At 41.4% G+C, this 27,273-nt stretch overlaps 1 protein-coding gene across 9 annotated transcripts in view; it reads left to right on the top strand.

Annotated features, from left to right (window-relative positions):
* Positions 1-8,359: 8,359 nt before the first annotated feature.
* Positions 8,360-27,273, top strand: part of DENND1A (DENN domain containing 1A) — a 537,868-nt gene continuing 518,954 nt past the window's right edge. For 8 of the 9 annotated variants that reach the window (XM_007194701.2, XM_007194703.2, XM_007194700.2 and 5 more), the window contains exon 1: positions 8,360-8,502. In XM_007194701.2, the coding sequence (XP_007194763.2) occupies positions 8,486-8,502 (17 nt within the window). In that variant the 5' untranslated portion in view covers positions 8,360-8,485. The remainder of the gene's footprint in view (positions 8,503-27,273) is intronic. The other variant, XM_057548160.1, reaches the window with a different exon arrangement.

Genomic DNA, 27,273 nt, shown 5'->3' with positions numbered 1-27,273 from the left:
GTTATGTGAGCCTTAGGAAAAGGGGCAGTTGAAGGAAGTAGGGAAAATAATTTACATTATATATATTAGCGATATATATAAATACATATGGGGAAAAGTATAAAATAAAGGAAAACTGGCAAAAGAGTCCAAGAGTACAATGGGGCAGAGTCCTACAAACTCTCCAGCTCACTCCCAAAAGGGTGGGGATACATGGTGACCATTTTCAACATGGAAGAGGAGAACAGGACCTCTGGAGTTTAGGCCTGAGTCTTGCCTAAAATACTGGTAAATCAGGTGGAAGTGGAAGCAGCTCTAGAGCAGGGGGCCCTAGAAGTCCTGACAAGCAGAATTAATACCCAAGGTGGTTTGAGAAGAGCCAAGGTCGGGGCTGGGTAGACAATGCAGGTATAAAATTTAAAATAGAGGTAAAAATAGAGGTGCAGAGAGAAGGAATGTGGAAGAACAAATTGCAAGGTAGTGAGCTGGAAAACCCAGAGATCTGGGCACCAGGGACAAGGCAAGGGGGTCAGAAGCAAGTTCAGGAACACAGAGATCCTTTTACAGGGTGTCCACTCTGTACTGTGTCTAATCCACAGACCCTCTTATTTATAGAGGTATCCCCGGCAACAAGCATTAGGCACCAAGCACACAGTAAAGCCACTGAAAATGTTTGCTCAATGCTACACTGAGGGGCTGGGGAGACGAATGGGCCTCAGCTGGGAGCAAAAGAAGAGTTCTAAGCACAGGACCTGGCACATAGGAGGGATTCGGTAGGTGAGTGAATGGATTGTTGATGACACCTACCTTGGGTCTCTAAGTACTAACAATGTTAAGCCAGATGCACTGATTGTTTTAGGAATGCAGGATCCAGAGCTGGAGGCTGGTGACACTTGGGAGAGGAGCCCGTGGCCTGTTGAGGCCCTGTAGGTTCTAATGGGAATTCAATTCATGTTGGCATCTGGGCAAAGCTTAAATCAGTGGTTCCCACAGATCCAGTGATTATGGGGCTGTGTCACCTGAGGAACTTGTTAAACCCACAGAGTTTCTGATCTTGCTTCTAAATCAGAATATTCAGGATCAGAACCCTGGACTCCATATTACTAACAAGCATCACAGGTGATGCTGATACACATGGCTAATTATGGGAACCAAGGCCTTAAATCATCAATTCTCACTGGCCTTTCTTAGAATTTGGCTTTTATTGGTTGTTTGTTATTAAGAAGACAATAGTTCACATTGAGCCATTACTAAAAGCAAGGTAAATCTGTGTGCTTCACATGAGTTCACACATTTAATTCTCACAATGACCCTGTGAGGAAGGCACTATTATCCTCATTTTACAAATGAGGACACTGAGTCTGAGAGAGGTTACTAATTTGCCCATGGTCATGCACACAGAGCCCATGCTCTTAGCTTCTATAACAAAAGACATAAGTACATCAATCTCCATTCGTGTATGGCCAGGAGAGGACTACAAAGGAATTACATGTGCTATTTATTCTTGTTTTTTTATTTTTTAACAATATGAAGTTATTATTATCACTAAAGAAAATATCTGATGAATTAATGAATAAATTGGTGAAAGAAAACCATAGTAAAATAAAACATTATATCTTAGGGAACTAACAAATAAACCCACAATAGTAGTTAGGGCATCTGGGCTGAGTCCTGGCTCCATCACTTTCTGGCTGTTTCACCTCAGGTAAGTCGCTTACGCCTACTGTGTATCAGTATCTTCATTTCTAAAGCAAGGATGATAGCTCTCCCTGATTATTGAGCAGTTGGAAAAATATAAACCATTAAGTATTTGCAAGGTATTGAATAGTATTGTTAACAATAATGGAATAATGAATCATACAATCAGAGAGCAGGTGAGCACCCTGGCTGGGGTTACTAACCACGTAAGGGGAAGGGCTCAGGCACACTTTTAGCCCCCAAAGAAAACAAAGACCTTTCCCTATAGAAAAATTAACTCAAGTTAGATAAAAATCTAGATGTAAGAGCTAAAATTATAAAAACTCTTAGAAGAAAACATAGGGGGAAAGCTTTACGACATTAGATTTAGCAGTGATTTCTTGGATATGACACCAAATGCGCAAGTTACAAGAGAAAAAATAGATAAATTGGACTACATCAAAATTTTAAACTTTTCTCTCAATTACACTTCAACAGAGTGAAAAGAGAACCCACAGAATGGGGGAATGTATTTACAAATCATGTAACTGATAAGAGGTTAATATCCAGAATACATAAATAACTCCTACAACTCAACAACAACGAAAACAACAAAACAACCTGATTAAAAAATGAGCAAAGGACTTAGACATTTCTCCAAATAAGGTATACAAATGGCCAATAAGCACATGAAAAGATGCTCAGCATCACTAATTAGGGAAATGCAAATCAAAACCACCTCACACCCATTAGGATGGCTACTATTAAAAAAAACAAAGAACTGGACTTCCCTGGTGGCACAGTGGTTAAGAATCCGCCTGCCAGTGCAGGGGACATGGGTTTGATCCCTGGTCCGGGAAGATCCCACATGCCGCGGAGCAACTAAGCCCGTGCGCCACAACTAATGAGCACGCGCTCTAGAGCCCTGGAGTCACAACTACTGAAGCCTGCATGCCACAACTACTGAAGCCCACTTGCCTAGAGCCTGTGCTCTGCAACAAGAGAAGCCTGCGCACCGCAATGAAGAGTAGCCCTGGCTCGCCGCAACTAGAGAAAGCCCGCGCGCAGTAACGAAGACCCAACGCAGCCAAAATAAAAATAAATATATAAAAAAACCAAAAAACAAACACATACACACACACACAGAAAATAACAAGTGTTGGTGAGGAGGTGGAGAAATTGGAACCCTTATGCCCTGCTGGTGGGAATGTAAGACAATATGGCGGTTCCTCAAAAAAATTAAAAATAGAATTACCCCATGATCCAGCAATTTCACTTCTGAGTATATACTCAAAAGAACTGAAAGCATGGACACAATCAGTTATCTGTACACCCATGTTCATAGTAGCATTGTTCACAATAGCCAAAAGGTGGAAGCAACTCAAGTGACAGATGACTGGATAAACAATGGAAAGGAAGGAGATTCTGATATATGTTTCACCATGAATGAACCTTGAAGACATTATGCTAAGTGTGATAAGCCAATCACAGAAGGACAAATACGGTATGATTCCACTTATATGAGGTACTTACAGTAGTCAAGTTCATAGAGACAGAAAGTAGGATGTGACTGCCAGGGGCTGGGGGTGAGAGGAATGGGATATATTGTTTAATAGGTAAGTTTCAGTTTAGGACGATTTTGGAGAAAGTTCTGGAGATGGGTGATGGCGATAGTTGCATAATAATGTGAATATACATACTACCACTGAACTATACACTTAAAAATGGTTAAAGTGGTAAATTTTATGTTATGCATATTTTACCACAATGTAAAAAAGAAAATATGAAAAATAGAAGGTAAAGATGTACTAATTCAGTATATTAAGTTCAAACTTAAGAAAAAAATTAGTACCAAATCTTGTTCTGAGGCTTATTATTCCTAGGAAATGTGCCTCGAATGAGTAACTAATTCAATATTTATTAGTCACTGCCTTCATGCCAGGCTCTGTACTAGATGGTGAGGTCTAGATATGGACAAGCCGATATTTTTCCTGTCTTTATCAATATGACAGTTTAGAAGAATCATAATCTCAGGAATTCCCTGGCGGTCCAGCAGTTAGGACTCAGCACTTTCACTGCTATGGGCTCTGGTTCAATCCCTGGTCAGTGAACTAAGATCCTGCAAGCCGCATGGCAAGGCCAAAAAGAAACAAACAAAAAAACAAAACAAGAACAATAATCTCATTTATTAAATACCAAATATAAAGTAGGAATCTTACATTCTTTATTTCATCTTCATGAGGTGGGTATTATAATCCCCTTATTAAAGATGAGGAAACTAAGGCTCAGAGAGTTTAACTTTCTCCAAGTTCACTCAACTAGCAAGTTGGGTCTGCCTAATTCCAGAGTTGGTTCTCTTAACGACTGGTACGTATTGCCTACGTTCACCTCTTACGCAATCCACAATGCACTTTGCCAACCTGAAAGTTCACGAGTTCAGTAAAGAAACCCATTTAACTTGGTATGATTCTGCATATCCCAAATTTACCTCATTACATAACCCTCCTTTTTTCGGTGAGGGGAGCAGCACCCCTATTTAATTGAGCTGTGGATTCTTCCTGCAGAATATAACCACAACACCCAAGAGAATTAGAAACATATGTCCACACAAAAATAATCATAGGAATCATAATCGCCAAAACGTGGAAACAACCCCAATATCCATCAATAACAGTTGTGCACAAACAAAATGTGGCCTATCCACACAATAGAATATTATTACACAATAAAAAAGAATGAAGTACTGATAGATGGTACATGGATGAACTTTGAAAATATTATATTAAGTACAAGAAGCCAGACAGAAAGGCCATATTATTAAATGATTTCACTTGTATGAATAGGCAAATCCACAGAGGCAGAAAGTAGATTCATGGTTGCCAGGGGCTCGGGGGAGGGCAGGAAACGTGAGTGACTGCTAATGGGTGCAGGGTTTCTTTTTGGGATGAAGTGTTCTAGAATTAGACATTGGTGCTAGTTGCACAACTTTGTGACTATGCTAACAACCACTGAATTGTACAAATTAAAATGGTGAATTTTATGACATGTAAATTATATCTCAATTAAAAAATATATATAATCACAACTCCGTATACTAGGAATAATAGACCACTGGCCCAGCAGTCCTGCCGTTTCATACTGTATCATTAGTGGGGTATTAAAGCTCCTTGGGGTTGGCTCTTCTCCCCTCAATAGACACAGTCCTTTAAATCCTAAGCAGAAAAACCAAACAGGTACAGAAGAGTGAGAGCCAGCTTGGAAACCCAGGAGCATCAGTGTCTGCGTGGGTGGTATCACACACACTGTTGGACTTTTTATCTGCTAGATGTGCTTAGTTAGCCTATTTTGACAATAGTCTAGAAGGTAAAGTTCCTAAACCCCTTCTCATCACCAGCAGGTTTTAATTCCAACAGTTGATTCTGCCATGTACTTGGCAGAGAGGTCTCCTTTTGTTTGAATGACATCAGATTCACCTAGGTTTAAAGGAATTATAAAACAGTAAGCTACTGATTAGAGAATTTTGGAACTGAAAAGGACTTTGGAGAGAGGTTATCTGGCCTGAATCTCTTACTTTGGATATAGGGAAACTGAGGGCCAGAGAAAGTCAGGGGCTTGTCCAAGGTCACATAGCCAAGCATGGCTTGGCTGAGATTGCAGTGTCTGTACTCCCCTTCTTCCCTGGAAACACACCACCCACCCCGGCTTCAGCTGTGCACATGATTTCTGAAATAAAGGCTATATTTCCTAGTGAGATGTGGTTGTATAACTAAGTTCTGACCCATGGAATGTAAATGGAGCAGTAGGTGCAACTCCAGGTAAATGTACTTAAAGATTAGGGCTTGGGGTGGGGCATGACCGTCTTCCTTTCCTTTGGCTTGGTCGCAGATTAGAAGGCGAGGTAGTTCAAGCAGCCATCTTGGACCATGAGGTGGAAGCTGCATCTGGAGAATAGGGGAGCAATAAGGTAGAATTCTGGCTAACCAGCCTCAAAGAGGTCACAGTCTGAGGAACAGAAGACACGTTTACAACCTAATGCAGAATAAACACCAACCCAAGACCAAATCAGCTGCCCTGTCCTGTCGATATGCCTTCAAATCTTAGAGTATGATTTATGGAATTGTCATACCAGCTCTGGAATGTTCATCTCCTGACCATATGTGAAAGAGAAATAAACTTCTATTTTTTTCAGCCACTGTTATTTCAGTCTTCTTCAGTTATTTCAGTGCACAGTTGAACTGACTTCTAATTGTTTGAAAATGTAAACAATTACATCCTGGGCTGGGAACTCAGGTCTACTGAATTCAAGTACAGGACTATTTATTATGAAGATTATTACTATTAATAATAGAAGCCAAACTGTGCTAAGTGTCTTGCATATAATAGTTGCTGATAATTTTTGAGTGCTTACTATATATTAGTCACTGTTTATGTACTTTGTGTTATTAACTCATTTAATTCCCATGCCACCTCAGTAAGATAGAGCCATTACCATAATTTCCATTTTACAGACAAAGAACCTGAGGCACAGAGAAAGGGAATAACTTACCTGAGGGCACATATTTAGTAAGAGACAGAGCTGAGATTTGAACCCAGGCAGTCTGGCTCCAGAGCCTGCCCTCTTAATTCCTCCATCACACTCTCTCTTGTGATGTGAGCTCCTCCTTGAGCTCTCTACCCCATTCTACTGAGGAGGAAACTGAAGCAAACGATTGTCTAACCATTTGCTTAAAATCTCTCTGCTAGTCAGTGATGGAGCTAGCATTAGAAACCAGGCTCCTAACTCCCAGTTCAATGCGTTCTCCCCAGACCACCCTGCAGTCTCAGAGGCCACCTGGACAGATATATAACCCTCCCTATCCAGTCTCCCCCTCTGTCATACACACACACACACCACCACCACCACCACCACCCAGCAGGCACTCAGACATTTTTGTGGCCAGGATGGCTACAACCTCCTTTGAAAAGCAGCCAGCTTTGCCCTCCACCAAATAACTCTGTTTTATTTATAGTCTCCTGCTCAGAGCTTTTGAACTGGCTGCTCATTCCAGGCAAGATCTTGATAACAACTGTTCCTTGGACAGGGTTCATAGGAAACTAGGTGAATAAACACCACAGAGGCCCTGCCTGTCTAGCAGAGCTTTGCTCCTGGGGTTGTTTATAAGTCGCTGTTGGTGTCTGGATGCAAAAGACTTTGAATTCAAAATGGCAGTTTGGACATTTTAAATTTTTGTTTGTTTGTTTGAATTCAAAAAACTTCATTCTATGCCTTCAACAACCTCAGGGCATAGGCAAAAGAGAGACATTATCTTTATCCAGAATGTAACTCCAAAAGGAGTTCTTGCTTTCTTTGCTCCCTGCCTGGCTGGGACTAGTTACTGTAGTGACTGTGGGGTGGGGAGCCACTCCATGAATTTATAAGAGCTAAAATGTTAGAAGAGATGAATGGAATTTCAGAACAGAAAAGTGTAAAAAAGAGAAGAAAAGCCTAATTTCAAAAGTGAACCATGAACCTACAGTGTCTTCTGACTTGTGGCCAAAGGTGCCATCCTAAAGCATAACTATGTCACGTGTCTGGCGTTATTCAGCCCGGATGCTAATCTCCACTCCACCAGTTGCTAGCTATGTAACCTTGAACACATGCCTCAGTTTCCTCTTTGTGAAAAGAGGGGGTAAACTCACAAGATTATTGTGAGCATTGGTGCTAACCATGTAGGGGAAATAGAGTGCCTGCTTCAGAGAGGGCACTCATTCACCCATGCACTGACCAGTAGCTAATGGTAGTGATCATTACTGCTGCCTTTGTGATTCCTCCAGGCCTAGAGGGGATGATATTGGGGCATTCATTAAAATGAGCCCCAAGGGGGAGCAGGTTGGCGATCTTGGCTCTCAAGTACCTTCATTTGCCTTGACTTAGTCTCTATCAGGGACTGTTATGGTGACATGAGATTTCTCTACTGGAGCCCCCAAATAGCTAACAAAGGGAGGCAGAGATCCTCAAGGGTAGGGCAGAGCAGAGCCACTAAATGGGTCCTATGAAGCCCTCAGGTGGCTTTCCTGTGGGGATGTGAGGTCTCCTTAAAGGTCTAAGAGGTTTAAGGTCTAAGGGGGTCTCCATCAAGAACCATGCTGGGGAAGTGTCTGGTGTGACAGAGAAGAGGGGCTATGGCTCCCTTAAGGAACTTACTGAAAGGTATGGGATTTTCAAAGGAAAAAGTTGTGTCTTCCTGGAGGCCTGAATGGGAGACAGATTATCTCTACGCCAGAGCCACCGGGTGGGAGGACCCCACAGGAGAGGAATGGGTAAAGGTTTCTTCAGGTGAGCTTGGGGGTCTCTATGGGATGAAGATCTTTTCAGAGGGGTTGTAGGTGTTGGTTTCTATAGGAGAACAGTGGGAGGGGAGCTCTTTAGGTGCCTGCACCCGGAAAGCACCACGCACCGAGCTCCGGGAGTCCACCCCGGCGGATGCGCGGTTCCCGCCGCCGCAACCGCCCTCAGGCGGCACTGCCTCCCGCGAGCGGACTACACTTCCCGGCAGCCCCCACGGGCGGCGGCGGTGCGGGCGGGAGGGGGCGGCGGTGTGAGGCGGAGGGGGCGGCGCGCGCCGGGCACGCGCGCCGGCGACCATGGCGTTCGCCGGGCTGAAGCGAGTGCATTAACCCCGGGAGGCGGCGGCGGCGGCGGGGGAGCGAGCCTCGAGCGGGCGGGCCCCAGCCTGAGGGAAGGGAGGAAGGGGCGGGGAGAACGCCGGAGGGAGGCCGGTCGGCCGCAGGCGGGCGGGCAGCGCAGCGCCGAGCGGGGCCCGCGGGCCCATGAGGAGGCCCGGGGACCATGGGCTCCAGGATCAAGTGAGTGCGGCCGGGCCGGGCGGAGCCGGGCCGGGCGAGGGGCGGCGAGGCCGGGCAAGGGCTGCAGGGCAAGGGCTGCAGGCCTCGGGCCGCGCGGGGGACTTGTTGCCGGGGCCCAAGGGGCTCCCCGCGTGCTGGCGTCACGCGGGGAGGGGGACGGTTGTCATGACGATCCAGGGAGGCTCGGGGGCGGGGTGCGCGCGGGGTGGAAGGGCGCTGGTGGTCAGTTGTCCCCTCCTCACCTGAGGGCGGGAACAGCTGAGATTACAAGGTGGCCCCCTCCCCGGGGTTACAGAGAGCCTCTGAAAACGGTCACACAACTGTTGGGGGGAGGGCGAGAAATCTCTAGAAGCAACTCCCCAAATGGGTGTTTGGGGCGCCCCTGAGAGTCGGGCAGGTCCTGAGGTGGCAGTCTGGCTGCTTAAGGCCTGTGGGTCCCCATAAAAGTCGCGTGAGATTTTCAGAGGGAGGGGCCACTCAGGGACTGAAGGTCTGGATGGCCTGGGGAGGAAGGCCCTTTTCTCTCTTCTCCTGTTTCCCCCTCCTGTCTATGCAAGTCTCCCCACAGCGAGGGCCAAAGGCTGTGAGGGAAGATACCTCTGTGCTGTAACCGAGCACCTGATCTTGATAATCGTTGGAAAGGTTTTGTAATTCAGTCTGGCAAATTCCCTCACTCATTCATTCATCTGGAGTCCCTGGTGAGGGGTTAGTTTTCCCGGGAAAACGTTGATACATCTGACTTGGGAACCCATTGAAACATTGTTGCCCTCTTTCTAGACCTAGAAGTTGACTTTGGAAAGTGCAACTTTTATGCAGTCCCATTTGGGTGTGTTGGTTTGGACTCTATCTCCCCTCCCAGCCAGGTCCTCTTTTGGCCTCTCCCTTCCTCAGTTCCAGAACATGAGATGCCTTATCTCTAATCACTAACAAATGTTCACTTTTTCTCTATGAGTAATAGAATTGTTTAACGGCACTGAAAAACCCAGTTAGCAGCGCAGGCTTTTCCTTAAAAAAGCTTTCATGGGATACTTTAAACCCGCTTACAAGAAAGTCTGAGACATGTGTTTACTTCAGCATTTTGTGAGTTATGCTAGGGAAGTTTGAAAGGGGAAGGGCCTTATGGGTGAAATCTAATAATTATTCAAGCATTGCATCTCTTGTCCCGTCGATGTCCATGAAGTGTGTCCTTTGCCCAGCCTTGTAGTCCCCTGACTGGCTTAGGCCTCCATTCACAAAATGTGTCTTAACAGGCTGCAGCAGCCCGGAGACTAGAAAAGTTTGCTTATGATAATGAAAATGGAAGAGTTGGATGAGTACACTGTTAATTCTTGATTTTTGTGGAAATGAGGGGGAAACGAAGCATGCTCCAAATAAGAGCTTAGGAAGCTTGGGAGGTAAAAAGACGTAGTGTGTGAAGCATTGGGATTAAAGAGGCACTCCAAGTTTAGCTCCTGCTTCCAAGTAAGAGTTGTAAACTTGGGATTTCAATAGCACTTAGAAACACTTCACAAAAGCCACCATAGAGTCGCAGAGTATACTTGTGAGGATGCTTACCTTTCTTGTTACAGAGAAGTTCAGAAACTTGCCAGATATGAGGCAAGTCAGTGTCAGAATCAGCCTGAAGATCCAACAAGTGGAAGTTTGGATGACTAGGCATCAGGTCTCTGTCTTGCTCTTGAACGTTGCAGGTTGACAAATACATTTCTTAAGACTGTTTTGTGGAGCCTATCTCTGAGTGCTTGGGCAAGAGAACTTATACTAATGCATGAAATTCTATTAAGCAAATTAGTGTAAAGAATAGCCTTCTTGATCTTGAAACTAGACTGCTTGGTGATAAAAACTTAGACATGGGAATTATGTTAGCTTGTGGTGAGGCTGAAAGAGAGTATGAAGAGAAATTCTGAGAAGTAGTTGTGATTTATGGTGACTGTTGACTGTGTAGCTTCTGCCTGCAGGTAGGAATGAGGATGGGCAGGTGGTGAGGAAGCCATCTTCTTAGGCGCTGCCTTAATTTTGGGGGGAAACAGGGCTTTGATTACTACTGACCGTCTGTTCCATCCTGACAGGAAAGAACAGACTGAGCTCAAGGTGTCCACCTGGCTGAGGTGAAGTCTAAGTGTGCGGGCTCTGTTGTGTAGGACAGTCTTGGGGGTGGGGGAGGAGAGCATGGGGTGCCCCTCTGAGCAGGAGAGCGCTCTGGCCACCTGTGCTTTCTCTCCTCATCTCTGATATTGTGTGGTCCAGTCAGGCTAACAATGTGGAATCAGATTTGGATTCCTATTCCGGTTCTTTTGTCTGCTGACTACGAAACTTTGTACAAAATACCTCTTTCCGCCTCAGTTGCTCTGAGGGTAAAATGGGGAAGACTATATGTTGCAGGGTCATTATGCACAATAAACACAGTCTCAACATCACTGCTGGGCCCATATTAAAAAGTCGGTAATTGGTAGTTTCTTTTATACCTTCTCCATCAAAAGACTAAGAAAACTGCTATATTTTATACCAGAAATGTCAGAGAACTGTGAGTTTCAGGTAATGGAGAAAAAGGTTTTGATAATCCAGGAATTAGACTGAACATGCAGAGCAGGACTGAACATTCTCTCATTAAAACATAAAAATTGATTAAAAACAATACTCTGTGTAATTGTGAAGCTGGTGTCTGTTATATGATCAGTAGTAAAGCAGGTGAGTTGCTAGGCACAGGTGTTGAGGTTCAGTGCTTGTTCAGTCTTTCCTTTTGAGCTAAGGCTGGTTGAACACAATCTCTGTGTCAGGCATGGTGGTAGTGCTTTATGTGAACCATTTTATCAAATCCTCACAACTGTCCAATGATGTAGCTACTGTTAGCTACATTTTTCAAATGAGAGAATGGGTGTTTATAGGCCTTAGATCAGATGCCATCCCGAGGAATCCTACCCTGATGCCAGTGCCCTGCCCCCACCCCTCCTCAGCCTAGGCCAGTGTCCTTCATCCGTGCCCCCTCTTCCCCAACCTAGGCCAGGTGTCCTTCATCCGTGCCCCCTCTTCCCCAACCTAGGCCAGGTGTCCTTCATCCGTGCCCCCTCGTCCCCAGCCTAGGCCAGGTGTCCTTCATCCGTGCCCCCTCGTCCCCAACCTAGGCCAGGTGTCCTTCATCCGTGCCCTCTCGTCCCCAACCTAGGCCAGGTGTCCTTCATCCGTGCCCCCTTATCGCCAACCTAGGCCAGGTGTCCTTCATCCGTGCCCCCTTATCGCCAACCTAGGCCAGGTGTCCTTCATCCGTGCCCCCTCATCCCCAGCCTAGGCCAGGTGTCCTTCATCCGTGCCCCCTCGTCCCCAACCTAGGCCAGGTGTCCTTCATCTGTGGACCGCCCCCCCCCCCCCAGCATAGGCCAGGTGTCCTTCATATGTGCACCCTCTCCCCCCACCTAGGCCAGGTGTCCTTTGTCTGTTTCTTGGCTCCCTGTGTTTATCACTGTCATAGCACTAAATCCAGTTCCTTGTGTGCCTCCTATACTAAGCCCGACATAAACTTCTTGAGAGCAGGGACTGTCTTACTTGTCTTTGAGTTCCCTGTGTCAAACCCAGTACCTGACACATAATGTTGTTTAGGAAGAGTTTATGGAATGCTTTTAAGAAATAGTGAGGATCTGAATTAAGTTCCGAACTAAAGGCTTTGGGTTGAATGTACGTAGAGCTAAAAAATAACAGTTTGCTATTTGAACTCTTGAGGAGGAAGAGTGTTTAAGTGTTAAGTTTTTAAGCCAAATTGTCCTGGTCTAGGCAGCAGTTCCTTATTTTTTCTGAAGAGTGTTCATGTTCATTTTAATAAAGGAAACTTGTCTTGCCTCAGACCAAACATCTACTTGACAAAGGAAAGAAAAGGTCACCAGTATGCAGGTAGCACTCTGGAAAGCTCCTAAACCTTAAACCTGAGCAGACATTTATTTATCTAGAGAGAGAAAAGGAGCAATGGTAACTGTCAGTCTTCAACAGGTATGTTTAAATCTTATTTAGTGTTTGAGTGATCCCAGTGGACTGGAATGTGGTTAATATGAAGCAATTTAACTGATAATGTAGACACACAGCAGGAAACTGTGGCAGTTTAATATTGCTTGTGGTGACATACTAGAAATTGTTTCCAGGCACCAAGGGCAGGAAGTGGATTGTAAGTAATTGAAGGAAGTATTCTAAGTGAGTTTGAAGAAACCTGACATTTGTGGACTTGGAGAAAAGCATACTCAAAGATATGAAGGCATACAGACAGGACAGGGCAGCTGATTTGGCTTTGTGGTGGTGTTTATTCTGCATTAGCCTGTAGACTTGTCTTCAGTACTATGTTATGTGCCCCGTCATATGCTAAGTACTAGGGACACAAAAATGAAAAGATTTTGCTTTAAGGCTCTCCAAAATAGTAGTGAGACAGGAGTGTAAAACAAAACCACTCCCTCCAGGTCCCCTCCCCACCAGGAAACCTGAGTGTCGGACAATAAGATCATTGCTATAGTGGAGATGGAGCCGGTGATGAATAGGTGAATAAGTGAAGGAGAGACTGTCTCCTAAGGAGGGCTTCCAAAGAAGGAATGCTTCATCAAGATGATGTTTCAGTTGAGACAGGAGAGATGAGTAAGGGTGTGAAGGGGGTAAGAATGGTGGCAGAGGGAGTAGAAGCCATGGTGATGGCTGTGCTGATCATGGTGGTGACGGTGGTGGTGGCAGTAGTGGTAGTAGTCTCAAAAGAGGGAGCAGTATGTGTGAAGACAGGACACAGGGAAATAAAAATGTTAATTACCACCTAATAGACACTAAAATGCCAGGAATTGTTAAACATCGGGAGTTAATGGGAATAATATTTAATCCTACTTTCTTGGAGTTTACAATCTGGTGGACCTGACAGATTAAAAAAAATCAGTTCACGTGAAAAAAAAATCGGTTCACATAAAGCTCTGTGGATGTGCTATAAACACAAGATGCTAAGAGAGGATGATGGGAGCGGCTGTCCTATTTTAGATAAGAGTAGTGAGGGAGGGCTTACTGTGGAGATGACATTTGAGCTGAGACTTAAAGGATGAGAAGTCATTAGTCATGTAAAGAAACTCACAAAACTTTTCATTCCAGGCAGAGTGGAGCATATACCGAGGCCTCGAGGCAAGAAAACCCTAGACGGATTTCAGGAACTGATAGTGGGTTTGGGTAGTGACTGATGGCAGGGAGGCTGGGGTGAGGTCAGAGAGAGACTGGGGCCCTGAGCAGGGCCTTGTAGGCTGTGGTAATCTGCAAACAACTTTATTAAATAAACCGTACTATAAAACTTACTCTTTTACAGTATATAATTAAATGGTTTTCAGTATACTCCAAATACCACTATCCAAATCCAGAACATTTTCATCACTCCAGAAAGAAACCCCATACCCATTAGTGGTCACTCCCCATTCCCCTCAAACCCTCTCAGCCGTAGGCAAGCACTAACCTACTTATTGTTGCTATAGATTTGTCAATTCTGGGCATTTCATATAAATGGAATCATATAAAATATAATCCTTTGTCTTTCCCTAAACATAATGGTTCCCAAGTTTATTCATGATATAGCATATATGAGCATTTCATTACTTTTTATCATTGAATAATATTGTATGGTTAAACCACATTTTATTCATCCATTCATCAGTTGTTAGGTATTTGGGTTGTTTCCACTTTTTCACTGTTAGGAATAATGTTGATGTGAACATTTTGTGGGGACATATGTTTTCATTTCTCTTGGGTATATACCTAGGAGTGGAATTGCTAGATCATATGGTAACCCTTTTTAAGGAACTGTTAAACTGTTTTCCAAAGCAATTGCACTTTTGTAAAGTGATATCTCATTGTGGTTATGATTTGGCCCACATGAGTTGTATAGAAAACGAAAGATCAGAGTAGACAGAGATAGGTTCTCAGAAGAGGGTGAAACTGGAACTGAAAGAAAAGTGAGATTTGGAGAAGGGAGGAGGGATTTCTGGAGGAAGAACAGCGGAAGTTTTATGACTTGGAAGTGGGGATAAGCCCATCTTTGTTTTCTGATACAGAGAAGCAGCCTTGGCTTTTTAAGATTGCTCTGCTCCAGGCTTTTTTTGGATAGCCCATTAAAGGATTCCATTACCAAAATGCACCACAGGCTGGCTTCTTCTTGAGGCCTGTTGTGTAGCCCAACTGACATATCTTCCTTCTGTGGGATAAGACTAGGGAGTTGAAATGTGACTTCCTCTCCAGGGCCCTCCCCTGCCTCTTTTTCCTCTTTCCACCTCGGCGCTCCCCTCCCAGTCTCCATAGAAGAGAGTACAAAGACTTGGGGTGGTGGAACAGAAGTCTTGCTGGAGACTGAGCTCCCCATTATTAGTACCCAGAGTCCGTTGAATTTTCATGACTTTTCTGGAAAATGTTTTGCTGCATCTCCATCATTCTAATCTGAGTCATTGCAGTCAACTTGGAGGGGTTTGCACAGGAGATAGGAAGGTTGAAGCAGGGAAGATAAAAACCTGGAGTATTGCTGTAGGAAAACATGTTTTTATTCAGGCTGTTAAATCTCTGTGTAAGTTCCTGGCAGGAATTCTTGTGGGTTACAAAGGTTCAGCCTTTTACCTGGCCCTAGGGGGAATTAATCTCTGGATTTGAAACATCCTTTTTGCTTAAAAGGATTTTGTTCTAAAATGGAAAGATAAACAAGGAAGTAAACCAAAGGAAACAAAGCAAAGTTGGTCTCCTCTACTTTAATTGAAATCCATACCCATTCTAAGTATTTCTAAGTATGGACTTGAAAAGGAACCAAATAAAGGAAGTAACAAAATATATGTTCAAAATATATGAGTTCTTGTAGAAAAGGTAGGTTACATCCCAAAAGTTTATTTGTAATTTGGTTATGGCAGTTAGAATGTATTTTTGGGGTTTCCTTGGCGGTCCAGTGGTTAAGACTCCACGCTTCTAATGCAGGGGGCACAGTTTCGTTCCCTGGTTGGGGAACTAAGACCCCACATGTGGCACGGTGCAGCCAAAACCAAAACAAAACAAACAAAAAAAAGAATGTATTTTTCTCTTAGAGATACTGTTATGTATGTCAGGCATAAGGACATTCCAGATGAAAGGAACTGTGTGTAAAAGAGGGAGATTACAGGTATAGCTGAAATACAGAATATGTGGGAAAAGATTATAGGTGATGAAGTTGAAAAAGCAGGTTTGTGCTACTGGGACCTCATGCCATTGAAGGATTGAGTTGGGAATGTAGTATGATCGGACTTGGGTTTTTAGGAAGATTACTCTGGCAGCAGTAGTTTAGAATAGTGATATCTCCGGGTTGTGCAGCATGATCCACATGCTGGGGGTGTGAAAAAAATATGTTAGAACCTATATTTGTTTCTATATCAATCTTCAAAATTTGTTTTTGTGTTTTCTAATAATATACTATAGATGACTGTAGTAAGACATTCTTATAATTTATAAATAAAAATACATATATCAGATGTATGCTCAAATTTTTTTACTGATAGGGAGGAATGCATGGAAAAAAATTGGAGACCACTGGTTTATGGAAGTGTTATAATTTGTACTGCAGAAGATCAAGGTCCAAAGTGAGGTTTTAGTTTTCAAAAGAAAAAGGACGACTTTGAGAGAGATTTTAGGGAGAATTGACAAGACCTGGTGACAAATTACATGTAAGAGGTGAGAGAAGAATCAAAGATGACTTGCCAAGGTTAGCAAAGTTATATTATAAATGAGTGTTTGGAAGGTGAGGACTGGTTATATAATGTGTTTGCTTTTCTGAGGAAAAGTGAAAAGTTATAATTGGGAGAAGGCATTTTAGTCTGTGGTGAGAAAGGAAGAAATCTTTAAGGGCGCCGTAGTGAATGTGTGTGCTTGGTTAGATGAGTAAGATTTCAAGTGGGCTGGGCCGAGTCGCTGAGGGGAAATTTGTCCATGTTAGATTTAGGAAGAGAAAAAATAAACTTCTGAACTCACTTTAGCCACAGGAAAGGTTTCAGGGATGTTGCATTGATCTCGCCTAGACTGTATGAATAAATAGGAGGAAGGAAACCAATCTAGAGAAGGATGCTGTTTGACTTCAGGCAAACAGTTCTTGTACTCCAGGGCGTGAGAGGAGCGAGGGGGATGTGGGCCTCGGAGACACTAGGGTTTGAGTCCCCACAGACACGCACGATCCCCATCTGAGTTCTAAGTTTCTGAGCCTCAGTTTTTTAATTTATAAAAGGAAGCTAATAAATTCACCTCTAGTGTTGTTGTGAGGATTAAAAGCAACCTTATGTTTAGCCCTCAGCAGAAAAATGACCGTTTAGTAAATGGCAGCTGTCATTAATATTGTTTGGAGTGGATGGGACACTCTTGTCTGAAGAACCTAGAGTTAAAAAAAAAAGTCAAAAGAAAGCAAGTGTTCCTTTTTATAGTTTTTTTTTTTTTTAAAAGACAAAGTATTTGCTTTTTCTTTATGAGTATGTTAGGATAATGTGTTATATATTTTACTGAATTTATTTGAAGGTTTGTGATCCTGGTATGTGCAAAGCATTATTTCTCTTACTGGTTGGGAGAAAAGAAGCTTAAAGTCTACTAAGAGAGATAAGATGAGCATGTAAATAATTAAAATGATAATAGCGTTTAAGAATATTTTATGCCTCCTCTCTCACCAATAACTAAACATTTTATTCAGTTTTAGAAAAGATTTACCCCATTTATATTTATCTGTTTAGCTGGTATCAGTATTCACTTCTTGTCTTTTTAATATAACTTCATTCCTTTTTTTCTGAGTGCTAAAATTATTTAAATTTTTTTATTTTGGAAAAATTTAGACATTATAATAGTAGAGAGAATAGTATAATGAGCCCCCAAATGCCCATCACTCAGTTTCAGCACTTACTAATTTATGGCTTTCTTAGTTCCATTTATAGATAACTGACCATAACGCTCCTCTGCCTCCTAGTCCTAGATTATTTTGAAGTAAAGTATGTCTGGTTATCTCTTTTTGATCCATTAATTTATTAGGGGCTATAAAATGGTGATATTTTATTTCCATCATTTCTTCTTGATATTAGCTAGAATACTTCTATAAAGAAAAACTTCTGCATATCAACTATTTGGTTACCCTAAGGTGCAGTTCATATAGGAATGGCAGAATAAATATTTGATTCAGTTTATTCGTTTTTCAGACTGAGTTAGTTTCCTAGCATTTTCCCAAGGTGACTGATTCTTTTCTTTCTATCACTTGAAACGCATAGATTTAAACCTGTGTGCTATATTTCACTCTACTGTAGTTATCCTCATTGATGTTAATTTGCCCTATCTTTGTCTAGTGGAAGCTTCTTTAAGTTAATTTCTAGAGTCCTTTTGACAGAATCTCAGTAGTTTTTAGTAGCTCCCTTGCCTTTTGGTATGATGACATGTTGCAGACTCATCTTGCATGTTTCCTGCTCCAGACCTGTTTTCTGCTGTTCCTCTAGGGAGTCTTGCTTCCTTTTGGTGGGAAATGGTGTTAGAGATTAGAATCTGGGTTTTAGAACTTTTTTTTTTTTTTTTTTTTTGGCTACTAGGTTATTTCTAGTAGCAAATATTATTATTTGCTACTAGAAATAACCTAGTAGCATTATTTCTAGGCTTCTCCAGGGGTCAGAACTAGGAAGAGTGTGTGTGTGTGTGTGTGTGTGTGTGTGTGTGTGTGTGTTTAAGGTAACTACATAACATGTTCACATTGGTATTTACAATTCAAGACCATAGCATTTTAATTTAACCTCATTATTCTTATATCTGAATCTCTTATCACTCATGTCGAAAGTCCTGATTTCCAATGACACCAACAGAAGTACTCTTTTTGCTTTATCCCACAATATCCAAAAACTCAACAGCAATACCAAAAACTCAACAGCAACCACCAACAGTATGTACTGAACACTGGTTTTTGGTTTTTTTTTTTTCAATTTGGCGATTCTTTTTGTCCTTAGAGTATATCACATTAGGAATATATAGTAGTTACTTTTTTAAAACCACTAGAAATAGTTTCTCTGTGGTTGTGTCTCCAACTCAATTCATAGTGTGTTTTTTTTTTTCTCTTTCAGTCTTTTGGGATTGCTTTTTAAAAATAATTTTGTTTTATAATTATATAAAAAACTTCTATGGTTTCAAAGCCAAATCTACAAAAAAGGTATATTCAGAAAAGTCTAACTTCTATCCTTCCCACACCACCCTGTTCCTTCCCTCCTCTGTAGGTAGCTAGTTTAAAAATTTTTTTTTCATTTTTAATTTCATTAGAAAAAAGGTAAACACGTAAGTATATTCACACTTCCCCTCACCAACCCTTCAGACAAATGATAGCATTCTGTGTGCACTTTTCTCTCCTTTACTTTTCTCATTTTATACCCTCTAAAGAGATCACTTGTAGTAGTACATAGAGGTCATGCTTATTCTCTGTAGCGGTAGCATAGTACTCCATTGGATGGATGGTCCATGGGTTATTCAACCATTCTCATGCTGATGGTCATTTAGGTTGCTTCCAGTGTTATATGATGCTACAATGAATAGTCTTGTGTATGTGCCTTTTTTGTATTTATACCATTATACCATGGGGATAGATTTTTAGAAGTGAGATTGCTGGGTCATAGAGTAAATTTATATGTAATTTCACTTTAGTAAAATTGTAAAATAGTAAAGTAAAATTTTACTTTAGTGAAAAGTGTCAAATTCTCCTCCACACAGGTTGAGCCAGTTCATATTCCCATGTATGATAGTGCCTTGTTGCCTTACAGCTTCACCAACAGAATGTGTTTGTCAAATGTTAAAAATTATTTTAGTCAAAGCTATAAATGCACGTGTTAACAAATCAAATAGTTTTAAGAGCTCATGATGAAGAGCAGTAATTCTCTACCCTACCCCACACTCCTTCAGGAACAGCCTCTACTAACTGATTTTATTTTCAGTTCTTCTGGTGGTTAACCCATAACCCTTAGATACATCTCTCTCTCTCTTAATTTAATTAACTTTAGACAGTATTTGTTGATACCCTGAAACGAAAGATGATGAGTACCTTTATAATACTTCTCTCTTTCCCCTTCCACTGTTTTTTTTTGAATTTTTGAATTTTATTTTATTTATTTTTTTATACAGCAGGGTCTTATTAGTTATCCATTTTATACATATTAGTGTATACATGTCAATCCCAATCTCCCAATTCATCACACCACCACCACCACCCTGCCACTTTCCCCCCTTGGTGTACATACACTTGTTCTCTGCATCTGTGTCTCTATTTCTGCCCTGCAAACTGGTTCATCTGTACCATTTTTCTAGGTTCCACATATATGCGCTAATATACGATATTTGTTTTTCTCTTGCTGACTTACTTCAGTATATGACGGTCTCTAGATCCATCCACTTCTCTACAAATGACCCAATTTCGTTCCTTTTTATGGCAGAGTAATATTCCGTCGTATATATGTACCACATCTTCTTTATCCATTCGTCTGTCAGTGGGCATTTATGTTGCTTCCATGACCTGGCTATTGTAAATAGTGCTGCAATGAACATTGGGGTGCATGTGTCTTTTTGAGTTATGGTTTTCTCTGGGTATATGCCCAGTAGTGGAATTGCTGGGTCATATGGTAATTCTGATTTTAGTTTTTTTAAGGAACCTCCATACTGTTCTCCATAGTGGCTGTATCAATTTACATTCCCACCAACAATGCAAGAGGGTTCCCTTTTCTCCACCCCCTCTCCAGCATTTGTTGTTTGTAGATTTTCTGATGATCCCCATTCTAACTGGTGTGAGGTGATAACCTCACTGTAGTTTTGATTTGCATTTCTCTAATAATGAGTGATGTTGAGCAGCTTTTCATGTACTTCTTGGCCATCTGTATGTCTTCTTTGGAGAAATGTCTGTTTAGGTCTTCTGCCCATTTTTGGATTGGGGTGTTTTTTTTTTTGGTATTGAGCTGCATGAGCTGTTTATATATTTTGGAGATTAATCCTTTGTCTGTTGATTCGTTTACAAATATTTTCTCCCATTCTGAGGGTTGTCTTTTTATCTTGTTTATGGTTCCCTTTGCTGTGCAAAAGCTTTGAAGTTTCATTAGGTCCCATTTGTTTAATTTTGTCTTTATTTCCATTACTCTAGGAGGTGGATCAAAAAAGATCTTGCTGTGATTTATGTCAAAGAGTGTTCTTCCTATGTTTTCCTCTAAGAGTTTTATAGTGTCCAGTCTTAACATTTAGGTCTCTAATCCGTTTTGAGTTTATTTTTGTGTATGGTGTTAGGGAGTGTTCTAATTTCATTCTTTTACATGTAGCTGTCCAGTTTTCCCAGCACCACTTATTGAAGAGACTGTCTTTTCTCCATTGTATATCCTTGCCTCCTTTGTCATAGATTAGTTGACCATAGGTGTGTCGGTTTATCTCTGGGCTTTCTATCCTGTTCCATTGATCTATATTTCTGTTTCTGTGCCAGTACCATATTGTCTTGATTACTGTAGCTTTGTAGTATAGTCTGAAGTCAGAGAGTCTGATTCCTCCAGCTCTGTTTTTTTCCCTCAAGACTGCTTTGGCTATTCGGGGTCTTTTGTGTCTCCATACAAATTTTAAGATTTTTTGTTCTAGTTCTGTAAAAAATGCCATTAGTAATTTGATAGGGATTGCATTGAATCTGTAGATTGCTTTGGGTAGTAGAGTCATTTTCACAATATTGATTCTTCCAATCCAAGAACATGGTATATCTCTCCATCTGTTGGTATCATCTTTAATTTCTTTCATCAGTGTCTTATAGTTTTCTGCATACAGGTCTTTTGTCTCCCTAGGTAGGTTTATTCCTAGATATTTTATTCTTTTTGTTGCAGTGGTAAATGGAAGTGTTTCCTTAATTTCTCTTTCAGATTTTTCATCATTAGTGTAGAGGAATGCAAGAGATTTCTGTGCATTAATTTTGTATCCTGAAACTTTACCGAATTCATTGATTAGCTCTAGTAGTTTTCTGGTGGCATCTTTAGGATTCTCTATGTATAGTATCATGTCATCTGCAAACAGTGACAGTTTTACTTCTTCTTTTCCAATTTGTATTCCTTTTATTTCTTTTTCTTCTCTGATGCTGTGGCTAGGACTTCCAAAACTCTGTTGAATAATAGTGGTGAGAGTGGACATCCTTGTCTTGTTCCTGATCTTAGAGGAAATGCTTTCAGTTTTTCACCATTGAGAATGATGTTTGTTGTGGGTTTGTCATATATGGCCTTTATTATGTTGAGGTAGGTTCCCTCTATGCCCACTTTCTGGAGAGTTTTTATCATAAATGGGTGCTGCATTTTGTTAAAAGCTTTTTCTGCATCTATTGAGACGGTCATATGGTTTTTATTCTTCAATTTGTTAATATGGTGTATCACATTGATTGATTTGCATATATTGAAGAATCCTTTGCATCCCTGGGATAAATCCCACTTGATCATGGTGTATGATCCTTTGAATGTGTTGTTGGATTCTGTTTGCTAGTATTTTGTTGAGGATTTTTGCATCTATATTTATCAGTGATATTGGTCTGTAATTTTCTTTTTTTGTAGTATCTTTGTCTGGTTTTGGTATCAGGGTGATGGTGGCCTCATAGAATGAGTTTGGGAGTGTTCCTTCCTCTGCAATTTTTTGCAAGAGTTTGAGAAGGATGGGTGTTAGCTCGTCTCTAAATGTTTGATAGAGTTCACCTGTGAAGCCATCTTGTCCTGGACTTTTGTTTGTTGGAAGATTTTTAATCCCAGTTTCAATTTCATTACTTGTGTTTGATGTGTTCATATTTTTTATTTCTTCCTGGTTTAGTCTTGGAAGGTTACACTTTTCTAAGAATTTGTTCATTTCTTCCAGGTTGTCCGTTTTATTGGCATAGAGTTGCTTGTAGTAGTCTCTTAGGATGCTTTGTATTTCTGCGGTGTCTGTTGTAACTTCTCCTTTTTCATTTCGAATTTTATTGATTTGAGTCCTCTCCCTCTTTTTCTTGATGAGTCTGGCTAATGGTTTATCAATGTTGTTTATCTTCTCAAAGAACCAGCTTTTAGTTTTATTGATCTTTGCTATCGTTTTCTTTGTTTCTATTTCATTTATTTCTGCTCTGATCTTTATGATTTCTTTCCTTCTGCTAACTTTGGGTTTTGTTTTTTCTTCTTTCTCTAGTTCCTTTAGGTGTGGGTTTAGATTGTTTATTTGAGATTTTTCTTGTTCCTTTTTTCTTTTTTTTTAAATTTATTTTTGGCTGTGTTGGGTCTTCGTTTCTGTGCGAGGGCTTTCTCTAGTTGTGGCAAGCGGGGGCCACTCTTCATCGCGGTGCGCGGGCCTCTCACTGTTGCGGCCTCTCTTGTTGCGGGGCACAGGCTCCAGACGCGCAGGCTCAGCAATTGTGGCTCACGGGCCCAGCTGCTCCGTGGCATGTGGGATCCTCCCAGACCAGGGCTCGAACCCGTGTTCCCTGCATTGGCAGGCAGACTCTCAACCACTGCGCCACCAGGGAAGCCCTGTTTCTTGAGGTAGGCTTGTATAGCTATAAACTTCCCTCTTAGAACTGCTTTTGCTGCATCCCATAGGTTTTGGATCATCGTGTTTTCATTGTCATTTGTCTTTAGGTATTTTTTGATTTCCTCTTTGATTTCTTCAGTGATCTCTTGGTTATTTAGTAACGTATTGTTTAGCCTCCATGTGTTTTTGTGTTTTATGTTTTTTTCCCTGTAATTCATTTCTAATCTCATAGCATTGTGGTCAGAAAAGATGCTTGATATGATTTCAGTTTTCTTAAATTTACTGTGGCTTGATTTGTGACCCTAGATGTGATCTATCCTGGAGAATGTTCCATGCGCACTTGAGAAGAAAGTGTAATCTGCTGTTTTTGGATGGAATGGCTTATAAATATCAATTAAATCTATCTGGTCTATTGTATCATTTAAAGCTTCTGTTTCCTTATTTATTTTCATTTTGGATGATCTGTCCATTGGTGTAAGTGAGGTGTTAAAGTCCCCCACTATTATGGTGTTACTGTCGATTTCCTCTTTTATAGCTGTTAGCCATTACCCTTATGTATTGAGGTGCTCCTATGTTGGGTGCATATATATTTATAATTGTTATATCTTCTTCTTGGATTGATCCCTTGATCATTAGGTAGTGTCCTTCCTTGTCTCTTGTAACATTCTTTATTTTAAAGTCTGTTTTATCTGATATGAGTAGTGCTCCTCCAGCTTTCTTTTGATTTCCATTTGCATGGAATACCTTTTTCCATCCCCTCACTTTCAGTCTGTATGTGTCCCTAGGTCTGAAGTGGGTCTCTTGTAGACAGTGTATATATGGGTCTTGTTTTTGTATCCATTCAGCAAGCCTGTGTCTTTTGGTTGGAGCATTTAATCCATTCATGTTTAAGGTAATTATTGATACGTATGTTCTTGTGACCATTTTGTTAATTGTTTTGGGTTTGTTTTTGTAGTTCCTTTTCTTCTCTTGTGTTTCCTACTTAGAGAAGTTCCTTTAGCATTTGTTGTAGAGCTGGTTTGGTGGTGCTGAATTCTCTTAGCCTTTGCTTGTCTGTAAAGCTTTTGATTTCTCCATCGAATCTGAATGAGATCCTTGCCGGGTAGAGTATTCTTTGTTGTAGCTTCTTCCCTTTCATCACTTTAAGTATATCATGCCACTCCCTTCTGGCTTGTAGAGTTTCTGCTGAGAAATCAGCTGTTAACCTTATGGGAGTTCCCTTGTATGTTATTTGTCGTTTTTCCCTTGTTGCTTTCAATAATTTTTCTTTGTCTTTAATTTTTGCCAATTTGATTATTATGTGTCTCAGCGTGTTTCTCCTTGGGTTTATCCTGTATGGGACTCTCTGCCCTTCCTGGACTTGGGTGGCTATTTCCTTTCCCATGTTAGGTAAGTTTTCGACTAAAATCTCTTCAAATATTTTCTCTGGTCCTTTCTCTCTTTCTTCTCCTTCTGGGACCCCTGTAATGGAAACGTTGTTGCATTTAACGTTGTCCCAGAGGTCTCTTAGGCTGTCTTCATTTCTTTTCATTTTTTTTTCTATATTCTGTTCCACGGCAGTGAATTCCACCATTCTGTTTTCCAGGTCACTTATCCGTTCTTCTGCCTCAGTTATTCTGCTATTGATTCCTTGTAGTGTGTTTTTCATTTCAGTTATTGTTTTGTTCATCTCTGTTTGTTTGTTCTTTAATTCTTCTAGGTCTTTGTTCAGAATTTCTTGCATCTTCTCCATCTTTGCCTCCATTCTTTTTCTGAGGTCCTGGATCATCTTCACTATCATTATTCTGAATTCTTTTTCTGGAAGGTTGCCTATCTGCACTTCATTTAGTTGTTTTTCTGGTGTTTTATGTTGTTCCTTCATCTGCTGCATAGCCCTCTGCCTTTTCATCTTGTCTATCTTTCTGTGAATGTGGTTTTTGTTCCACAGGCTACACGATTGTAGTTCTTCTTGCTTCTGCTGTCTGCCCTCTCCACTGTTTTATATATTTATATTATTTCTAATTTTTATAATGGTTACATTTTAATGTAATATACTTAATCCTCTTTATTTCATTAACTTTCTTGTTTTAAAATTTTATTTTAGGGCTTCTCTGGTGGCGCAGTGGTTGAGAATCTGCCTGCCAATGCAGGGGACACAGGTTCGAGCCCTGGTCTGGGAAGATCCCACATGCCACGGAGCACCTGGGCCCGTGAGCCACAATTACTGAGCCTGCGCGTCTGGAGCCTGTGCTCCGCAACAAGAGAGGCCGCGATAGTGAGAGGCCCGTGCACCGCGATGAAGAGTAGCCCCCACTTGCCACAACTAGAGAAAGCCCTCGCACAGAAACGAAGACCCAACACAGCCATAAATAAATAAAATAAATAAAAAAATAAAAAGTATTATTAAAAAAAATTTTATTTTATTTTATTTATTTATTTTTGGCTGCATTGGGTCTTTGTTGCTGCGTGTGGGCTTTCTCTCGTTGTGGAGAGCCGGGGCTACTCTTCGTTGCAGTGCGCGACCTTCTCATTGTGGTGGCTTCTCTTGTTGTGGAACACAGGCTCTAGAGTGCAGTCTCAGTAGTTGTGGCACATGGGCTCAGTAGTTGTGGCTCACGGGCTCTAGAGCACAGGCTCATTAGTTGTGGCGCATGGGCTTAGTTGCTCCGCAGCATGTGGGATCTTCCTGGACCAGGCCTCAAACCCTTGTCCCCTGCCTTGGCAGGTGGATTCTTGACTACTGCACCACCAGGGAAGCCCCTCATTAACTTTCAATAGTGTCTTTGATGCCCCACTTTCTAAGGGAAGGGTAGCTCTACTTTCTCTAAGCTTATACTTTTACTTTTATGTGGTCATTTTCATTCTGATCCATGACCAGAACCAAGTTTTCCTTTATTTATCCTTAGGTTAACTCTGAAAATTGTGTTATTATGAATATTTAAATATTGTTTAACATAGGTCATGTAGGGTGGTAGAATAACATTTTCTTCCTTTTTGGTGCATTGTCATGATCCCATTTGAAGGAGCATGTTCTTAACATCAGGGTCATATAACTTTTTATAATCCATTCAGAATTTAAAATTATGCTAAATTTCTTTTGTTCTGTATCTGGATATGTATCTATATTTTACATTTATATGCACAAAATATCACCGAACAACAGCCTTGTGTAAAGAGCAGCCCAGGGCACCACATGAGTACTTCCATCCTCATGTTGGCAAACTGAAACCTCTACTTTGCAGCCTCTGTGGGGGCTGGGACACCGTTGGGAACCTGAGCTCTGGCTTTGACTTTGGCCTTGGTAGAAGCCTTAGATCAGCAGAGGAGTGTCATTAGAAGCATGTCTCCCAAGTTTTCAGGACCTTGAGCTTGACAGAGGCCTTGATGGTCTTAGTTTTATTGGTGTGCATCTTCTTTAGACCATTCTTGTGTTTCTTGAAAAAGTTCAAGATCCTTAGGAACTTAGGTTCCTCCTCCTTAAAAGATGTCTGTATGATTAGGGTTTATTGATGCCATTTTGGAAGTAGTTATACGTGGTGTGGTTCTTGGACTTGGCCATACGTGCACTGCTGTTTGTAGCGCAGAAAGTGCTTGAGACTGGAAAAGAGTCATATCTGAATCTTGATTTTTAAAAATCATATTCTCTCCCTCCTCCCTCCCCTAGTTTTTAAATCCCTTTTTTCTCCCTTGCATTATTTGCTTCACCATATCCTTAATTTTTTCCAAACTTGCAATCATACTTGCAGTTTTATCGGGGCTTTTTTTTTTTTTCCTTTTTCCTGATGATTTCTTCCTAACTTCCTGTTCTGATCTGTATAAAGTCAGCTATATTCTTGTAATTCTGAAATGTCCCTTCACCACTCTCCCATTTCATTATTTCCTGGCCCCTGTGTTATTTTAATTTGTTTGCTGGAGGACAGATTTAAGTTCTTGTAGGAGACGGTCACATCAGTGGACTTGCCTAAAGGGTGCATTTGAGTTCTTGCAAGTCTTTTCATTTCTGAAAAATATCTCCTTTCTCACACTTGATCAATAGTTTGTATGGTCATCGAGTTCTAGGTTGGAAAAATTTCCTGCAGAGCTTTGAAGGTATTTTCCCACTGTCCTTTAGCTGGCTTCCTGTGACACTGCTCTGGAAGGGGAAGGGGGCACTCTGCCTTTGTATTGCCAGGTTGGGGTATATGACTAGGTTCCCTGTTAAGCCTTCCTTCACACCCAGGATGTGCAATTCCCCTTTATTGCAGGGTTGGGATGGGAGTTCTGGTTCCCAGGATATCTCCCTGGCTGGGTGCAGTGGTGCCTTGT

This window comes from Balaenoptera acutorostrata, chromosome 6 (assembly GCF_949987535.1).
Source record: "Balaenoptera acutorostrata chromosome 6, mBalAcu1.1, whole genome shotgun sequence".
NCBI lineage: Eukaryota > Metazoa > Chordata > Mammalia > Artiodactyla > Balaenopteridae > Balaenoptera > Balaenoptera acutorostrata.
This window is presented reverse-complemented; position numbering and strand designations above follow the sequence as displayed.